The following is an 8,442-nucleotide window of genomic DNA, read 5'->3' as shown; positions in this document are numbered from 1 at the left end:
TGTATGCGCTGTGGGAATTAATAAAAGACGATTATAGTATGATGTATACGTGGTTTTTTATATGAAGTCACAAACATGTGTGATACATATTGCTGATTCCTACCTGGGGATCTATACTGGTGATGGTATCAACGTGTCTCTGTCTTTAGAAGTGGGTAGCGTAATCCAGTCACTTATACTGGATACTTTAAAATTCAAGCTTTCAAAGTTCAAGCTTTCGAAGTTCAAGCTCCGTATACCCAAGATCTTGTAATAGTGAGATCTGAGTTTTAACCTCAGTACAGCCCTGGTTTATAAATCATGCTGCCAAGGTTTTATCAATAAAACCTCTAGGAGACCTTGGGGTATTTTGCATGTAGCTAAGAACCATGAATCATGTTATTTCAGCCGCAAATGATTTTAAAAGGGATTGAATTGCTCTTCTTCCCTCTGTCTTTCTCCCTCCACGTCACCAATTTCTCGTCGCGCAAGTGTGTGTAGTGTTTGAGGAACTGTTTGTGAACAGCACCCACTTACACCTGCTAGCTCTTCGGGTGATCTTTTCAGCGACACTCGATTTGGTTTTCTGATGCGGCTGTTGAGCACGTCGTGCATATCAGCCCAATTCATACTCTTATCCTTGTCCGAGCGACATGGAAGGAGCTGGGGTTCCACTCAATAAACTGAAGTGTTGACGAACGTGATATTACCTCATTTGCCTTAAAATGAGTGTTTGGCACTCGAGTGGATGCAACAAGTCTTCGGAGAAGCTACAGTAGTCAGCTTACTGCAGATGGCTTCTCCGGATGGCCAGAAGAACACTGCAGCTGGTTTCATACATCATGAGATTTTGGATCTAGGAAGCAGTTCGCAATCCTTGTTTCTTCATACAGAACGATGCCTCTGGAAACTGGGCGTGATTTGTATCGTTGAAGTGAGGACAAGCCTCTCTCACAGTGTTTGTCAAGTTGAATGCAGCAATCACCGCAAGACAACTGCGAGAACTTGCAGCAACTGTTTTTCACGATGTCAAACCTTGTGATTCGTGCAAAATGTTGGGCGTATGGGAAGCGTTTAGCCATTATAAACTGCTATTCCAGCTACGAACACGTCAAAGTCGAGCTAAAGAAGGCAATTGAACCACCACATAGGAATTCCGTGCGTGCCGATTTCTTGAAGCTTTGTAAGGTCGTTACGACCTACACTCAAAGGCACAGCGTGCTCGCTGCTTGGTATAGAGCATTGTCGACGAGCCAATTGAGGTTTTAACGCAAGTTGTAACGTAATTTGCAGGCGCTGATGCTCCAATTCAGAATCAGTTGCTTCGTAAGTATCTCAAGACGCTGGGTGATGCCATCAACCATGCGATGCAAGAAGAGTTCAGCATCATGCAAGCCAAAATCAATGGCTTCGTACCAAGGCAAGCGCGCCATGCAACCGGTACATGCGATGGTCCAAAGCTAATAGACATCTCGTACATCTTTACTTCTGGAAATAAGCGTCCTCACAACGATGGAAAGTGTTTCCGTTGTGGAAAGGCGGGTCATATTGCCCGGAATTGTAGAGTGTCTTTGTCGAGTCGGCAACTGACACAGGGCGCCGACTCGACAAAGACACTCTACAATCGTTCGTATAAAGCCCCAGAGGTCGTCGATTCGAACGCTTCCAGCGGTAACAAACGGGAACGACTAGTAGGGACGGGGCCTGCTACTGGGCCCGAGAAGAGTACTGTGGATGTTGTGGATACACAAAACTCTGTCCCCAACGTGTATAATGCACATGCAGTTTCCACTATGAGTAGGCCGCAATATTTATAAACTCGCTTGAAATGTCTTGTTCTCGAACACTCCCTTCATCATCACAACTTGTACCTCAGGGGTCTTTTTGGTGGCCTTCCTATTTTTGTCTCGGATTGTGCCGTTGCCTCTGATTCCACTGTACTTTATACAACCATCGATCGTGACCTCCATGTCGATGAAAGAGGAGACAATATTCTTCTTGCTGCATCTCCAGTTGGTGTCTGTACTTTCGTCTTCTTGGGCTTGTCCTCTGAACATGGGGGGCAATCGCACACCACACTATCACTTGGGACATCTGTGACTTCTTCAACTAATTTATTTGCTCGTACCATTTATGTCGTCTTCACACAGCTCGCAATAGTGCTTTGCGACTTGTTGACGACGCATTCCACAATCATCCTGTCATGCTAGGCTGATAACATCTAAACCATGGCATGCCTAAAAAGCCATCCAACTTATCATCGAGGCCGAGTAAGATAAATTCGTCTTTACCTCGAAACTCCTCAAGTTTCATAGCCAAGCAAATGACTTGCTTTGGCATCCTCATTTTAAATGCATTCGCTAAACGAATGGTCATTTCTTCTTTCACATTTGACAGGCGAATCCATTCCCAGTCATAACTTTAGCTTAAACAAAGTTGTTCGACGCACCAGTATCAATCAAAGCTTGTTGTGGTTTCTCAAAACCATCTTAAAAAATTCTTGGGCAATCAAAGTTGCGCTTTGTCTGACACTTTCATCGCTACGAAGAAGCTTACGTCAATGTTATCCGTCGCGTGAAGATAAAAAAATCTACCAGAACCAGTCAAAGAATTGTATTTCTTGCCGTTGATGAGCAAAGTCGTGTATGGACTTGTCAAGCAATATGCTGACACAACCGGACGAATTGCCATCTGACAGAGGCATTCGTAATGAGATTGACATACTTCCTGGTATGAAGTATTGTATCACACGGCAGTGGCCGTTGCCAAAGAACAATCCATTGCAATTGACGGGTTCTTTGTGCAGCGACAGAAGGCTGGTCATATGCGTGTGAGCAAGTATTTGCATTGTAGTCTGACCTTCTAATTGAAGAAAGCCACATGTGATTGGCGCATCGTTTACACTATCAACAAATTGAGCGAGGTGATCTACCTGCCCAGACTCCTGTTCCACGCAAGACTATGATTCTTGATGGAAGGCTGGCAGTACTATTTTCAGTGCAATCGATCTGAAAGATGGTATCTATTAGATACGAATGCGCAAAAATGATTAACTACGAACTGCAGTTAGTAATCCACAACAGTCATCTCCTTTACGGAGTCTCATCGTCTGCATGAGAAGGTAGTCCTGAGTGTTCCGTGCAATTGTACAATGTCCTAGATTACGATTGTACGGAAGTCGTAAGACACGCAATTACCAAAGAAACTTTCGGCTCAGATCCTCAGTCGAGCGTTCAAAGCTATTCTCTGTGCGATCGTTTGTCGTATGCTGTGGGAATACTTAGTGATGCCACAAGGTTTAAATGACGCTCTTGCGACTTCCAACAGAGTGGTAACGAATCTTCTTCGTTCATTGAGAGCGTTTACACTGAGTTACTTTGACGATGTATTCGTTCACAGTAAGAAAACGGGTGAGAAGTCTGAAGCCGATGTTTAAAGGTATGCGAGAAAATAAACTCTACGCTTGTCAAAAAGTGTATTTTCTTTGCACCAGATATTCCCGTTCAGAGTGGCCGCCATTCATTATTGATAACAATCGCAATGGTTGCATATTTGGCCATTTGGTTCGAGCTTGCAATGCGGAAAGATGTGATGTGTACATTCAAGATGTGGAGATTGAGCACAAAAAAGCGATTTTCCTTTGTGAGTGCAAATACTGGAACAAGAATGTGGATATATCTGCAATGAGAGCGATCATTCATGGACTGAACCAGAAATGGCACTATGAGGTCGTGCTGCTTTTTTGTATGAAGCTGGCAAGCGATTGTAAGGAATGGGCGAATCCAGACATTGGATGTGTCAAGGTTAATTACCGAGATGGTGGTGTCGACTGGGTTTTCCAGCCCAACCGAAACAATCGAAAACGTCTACTTGAAGTCGTCGAAACACGCAATAAGTAATAATAAAAAGTAATGCTCGTCCCAAAACGGCGGTGTTATTAATCATGTTTTGCCCTCGATGTACAAAATACTCGCAACCATCAAATCGTTATCTCCAAGAGGAGAGCTTTGGGCGCACGTATCTGCCGACGGAGTCAGCTGCTAATTTTGCTGTCTGTAGCTTAAAACGCACCATTTGCACATGTTGAGGGGTTTTGGAGTATAGCTGCTTCGTGACTGATCATGGTTTGATAATGGCTGATGAATCTATCATAGAGCATCCCACAAAACATGATCAAAACCACCGTCCATTACAATCTTATAGTACACAATAATAAACAACGATAGAGATAAAAAGTTAAAAATCGAGACCTTGTTGCGAAAAAAACGCCGACGAATTCAAAGAAAGCATCTAATGTGAATCTGGTGATCGATATTTCTATAAGCCCATATTGAATCACAGAAAAGCACAGAAACAATCGACATTTTTGAATTTCAACGAATGCTGGACAACAAAGAATTGAAAACTCATCGTGATTATATTTTTTCATATCATATATACAGCGACAATCAGCCATGAGTTTGATTGATTTCATTGTAAAGCTTCAATTTGATAACAACATATTTTAAGAATGTAGTATCGATGTCAAGTAGCTGGCAGACTCTCTCCAAATTCCAAGCAATTGGAAAATCCAGGAACTGGGGCATACGAAATAGCAAACGATGTTGGATTGCTGTAAAATAGAAAAGGAACGGAATGAATTCCCTTCTTGATTTTAATATTGATTTTGATGACTACCAAACATACAAAGTCACTAATACTTCAAATGCCATGGAGCGGTATAAGGCTAAGACATCTGTGGTATCTATGGCAATTACTGTTGGAAGGTGCTCTTTAGGCACTTTTGTCCGACAGTGCAGCCAAGCCAGCAACACCGAGTGAAATGGCAACCGCGCAAAACGTCAAAATTTCACGGATAGCCAGAACAATCGTCAAGTAGCTTCTTGTGTAAGTGTTCGAAAAAGAGCATAGTAAAAATCTAAGGGGGTGAGAGACAATGTGCTCTTCATCTATAATGGGAGCATTTATCCTTGAGTGTAGTGAGCGGCATGGCCCAAGTTGATTTGCGTCTACCTATAACCGTGTCTATCGATGTGATCATTTCATTATGGCATCACTTGACAATTTAATTGGTGTTTTATGCCATTTTAAAATTATTAAATACAAAAGTTGCTACGTTGCTTAAAGCTATATTAATAAGTTGCGGAACTGATAAGCGCTAGCGCTCCACTTACTATTGAATGTCTGATACGACGTTAAGCAATGTGTTTTGGGGCCACAGTGCTGGTGTGCTAGTGCTATCGGCATCTGGTCTCTTGTGGCGCAGTCGTACAACCGAAAGCCAGAAGAAGTTGCTAAGAGATGATATTGTGACGCTGCTATGGACGCCCGTGGGTCCCAAGACGCACCATCTTAAAGTCTACCAGAAAGGTGGCAAGTATGTGCGCTTCACGGGACTTAAAGCTGAAGATGTTTCACAGCTAAAAAGTCACGTGGAGAGGTATTTTGACCGAGAGTTGGAGCAAGAGAAAGTAGCAGCAGATGGTGGCAATTGGGGCGACATGAAATTTGAAGGTCCGAACCTTAATTTTCGCACGGCTAATGCTAGTGTCATGGAATTGCCGCTTGAGCAAATTTCTCAGTGTGCACTTCCCGGTAAGCATGAAGTGGAGCTGCAATTTCATGAGGATGACACTGTGGCTGGAGATGAGGAAACACTCGTCGAGATGAGACTTTACCTACCTCCAGGGGACGGAGAAGACGAGGTCGTGTCGGCGGAGGAATTCCGTCAGGAAGTACTGGAAAAAGCTAATATCCGTAGTGTCATGGGAAAGAGTATTGTAGACCTCGACGAAACTATTGGTACCTTTCTCACTCCTCGTGGTCGTTACGGTGTCGAGATTTATGGATCATTCTTGCGTATGCACGGTAAGACATTTGACTACAAAATCATGTATTCGAACATCAATCGCTGCTTTCTGCTTGAGCTGCCTAATGGTATCAACACGGCCTTTGTCATTAGTCTTGAGGAGCCTATTCGACAGGGCAAGCAAGGATATCCTCATCTTGTGCTACAACTAAGCAAGAACGACGTACATATTGACGTCAACATGTCATCGGAAGAGATCAAGAAATACAATGGAAACATTCATGAACGTATGTCTGGCGCGCTGCCTCAAATTGTCGCTACGCTATTCAAATTTATTATTGGAAAAAAGGTGTACACGTCAGGTAAATTCAAGACTCATAGCGGTGATCGTGCTGTCAAGTGCGCCGTCAAAGCACAGAGTGGCGTACTTTTTCCACTAGAAAAGTCTTTCATGTTCATCCACAAGCCCACAACCTTTATCCGCTACGAGGAAATCGAATACATTGAGTTCCAGCGTTACGCTGGCCAAAGTGGATCTTCAGCTAGTCGAAATTTTGATCTGCTTGTTAGTTGCAAGTCTGTAGGTGGTGAGGCCGCACGAGAATACATCTTTTCGGCTATCGACCGACGCGAATTTCCGGAATTAAGTCAGTTTCTGACGTCTAAAAAGTTGCGCATACGAAACTTAAAGGAGTCTCATGCTGCTGGCGCGCAGGCAGGCTCGAAGAAGCGTGACTTTAATGAGTATTTGGAGGAGTTAGGTCCCGAGGAGGGTGAGATCGAAGATGATGAAGACGAAGAAGATTCAGACTTTGGCCCTGGCGATGCATCCAATGACGAATTAAGTGATTTAAGCGACGAAGAGCTCAGTGGCCAAGGATCAGACGACGAGGAAGAAAATGGAGGTGGTGACAAGGTCTCTAAGAAGGACAAGAAGAAGAAGAAGAAGGTGAATAAATTGTCAAAAAAACGCAAGTCGAATGATGAAGAGTAGAGCGCTGGAGCTGAGTCAAAACGTCAGAATCCAATACATGATATTTCTCCCTTCTTGTGTTAAATTTAGCCGTTATTATTCGATTTAAAAAGCTAATTTCAAAACTATTGATCTAAATACCATGGAGTCAGGCAGAACCCGCCGACATCGACGTCGACCGCTCGGGCTTGAGGCCCCAGTAAAGGAGAATTTGGCGCAGCAGATTGCAAACGCTGTAGCTCTATCATTGCAAAAGAACAGTCAAGGAAGCTGCAGTAGGGTGCTACTGGGTGGAAAGCAAGGATTACTGGCACGGAAGTTACGATTGGCGGAGCAGAATGTAACTAAAATGGCGGCGTATCTGCGTTGTCGAAACCAGGAAACTGCAAGTGTCATCGAGAGTCAAATGAGCATTGCGTCATGTGCTGATGGTGAATGTCAAAACTTGTGTGTCATATGTTTAGAGGCTAAAGTGGACGCGTTGATGGAAGCGCTTCCCTGTGGCCATATTTTTCATGCTCAATGTATTAATCGGTGGCTTTTGTATCGAAGAGAGTGTCCAGTAGACCGACGTTCAGTGGACTGAATACGATGTTCTAATTGGTTGTAGAGCGGAAGTTTTACCTTCTGTATCTGCGATAAACAGCTTCGATACTATCTTGATCCGTTTCAGACTGAAATTTGCCATTTGGAAGCGTTTAAAGGCCACATATCACACTCTGCTCGAAATGACTAGATATACGTCAGCCTGCGTTCACACTTAGCTGAATCTTTCCTTACGTTGCTTAACTATGGCAAAGATTGCCCCGCTGTAAATTACATTATTTAGCGCGATATCTGACTATACCTGAGACGACACACGACACGTGTCTCCGAAAAATTATGCCCGCGTAGCCTACATGTATCGAATGTCAGTAGCTAACTCTCTAATTATATGTCGATCATATTGGGTGGTGTAAATAGCTGCCTCCTGACATTCTGAAGGTAATATTACTACCTATTTCAGTATTGTTTATGAGATTGAACTGAAACAACTTCGAAGCAATATGTCAATCGGCAAAATGAAAACCGTGCACAATATTCCAATACGAGCGCTGCGTATAAATTTAGATTCGAAGTTGCGTTTGTTACAAAAAATCCACATGTTCAGATTCGAGTCACTCAATCAACAATCTAAAGTTTACCACGTCTGCGCACATCGTAGGGTGAAAGACGATTTCCACTGTTCATTGACCGAATGTGGTTTGTTTGCAGGATGCCGAGGCAAAACCAAGCCGCGGCTACAGCACACAAGCTTCGCCTGTGTGCCCCCGGCACCTTTGTCGGCCCCAAGTTGTGCTTAGTCTGAGCGAGCTTCTACGTGATGTTCTTCACAAAAATATCGTAATTAAGTGTCATTAGTGATGCCTATCCCAGAGATTACTTCCTAACAATCTCTCAAATGAAATACCTGATTACACAGTAAAATAGAATACCGGAGAGATACCAGGGAGGAGATGGAGATCCCTAGGTGGCGAAAGCTCCGCACATATCAGACGGTGGGTAACACAAGAATTGTGGTTCATTTGATGAAGTCGCTTGTCATTTCAGGATAGATAGAGATACCTTCAGCATAAACAAAATTCGCTCCCGCACCCCTACCTTTGCAATTGCTGCTACTGTCACGTAGCGCAGGCGAGAT

General features: G+C 43.5%; 2 protein-coding genes across 2 annotated transcripts; both read left to right on the top strand.

Annotated features, from left to right (window-relative positions):
- Positions 1-5,159: 5,159 nt before the first annotated feature.
- On the top strand, positions 5,160-7,347 carry PHALS_13086 (fact complex subunit ssrp1; the record flags this gene model as incomplete). The annotated part of the gene is made up of 3 exons (XM_024728771.1): positions 5,160-6,704; positions 6,783-6,838; positions 6,918-7,347. The coding sequence occupies 3 exons, from the start codon at positions 5,160-5,162 to the stop codon at positions 7,345-7,347; spliced, it is 2,031 nt and encodes a 676-aa protein (XP_024579215.1).
- Positions 7,348-7,350: 3 nt separating this feature from the next.
- Positions 7,351-8,223, top strand: PHALS_14662 (uncharacterized protein). The gene has a single exon (XM_036407548.1). It carries the CDS (start codon positions 7,808-7,810, stop codon positions 8,102-8,104), a length of 297 nt encoding a protein of 98 aa, XP_036263242.1. The 5' UTR covers positions 7,351-7,807; the 3' UTR covers positions 8,105-8,223.
- The last annotated feature ends 219 nt before the right edge of the window (positions 8,224-8,442 follow it).

This window comes from Plasmopara halstedii (assembly GCF_900000015.1).
Source record: "Plasmopara halstedii genome assembly, contig: Scaffold_650, whole genome shotgun sequence".
Taxonomy (NCBI): domain Eukaryota; phylum Oomycota; class Peronosporomycetes; order Peronosporales; family Peronosporaceae; genus Plasmopara; species Plasmopara halstedii.
Note: the sequence above shows the minus strand (reverse complement) of the source record. Positions and strands in the feature narration are given on the sequence as shown.

Coding starts and splice junctions, on each gene's coding strand:
- PHALS_14662 (XM_036407548.1), top strand. CDS start 7,808: ATGTCAATCGGCAAAATGAAAACCGTGCACAATATTCCAATACGAGCG.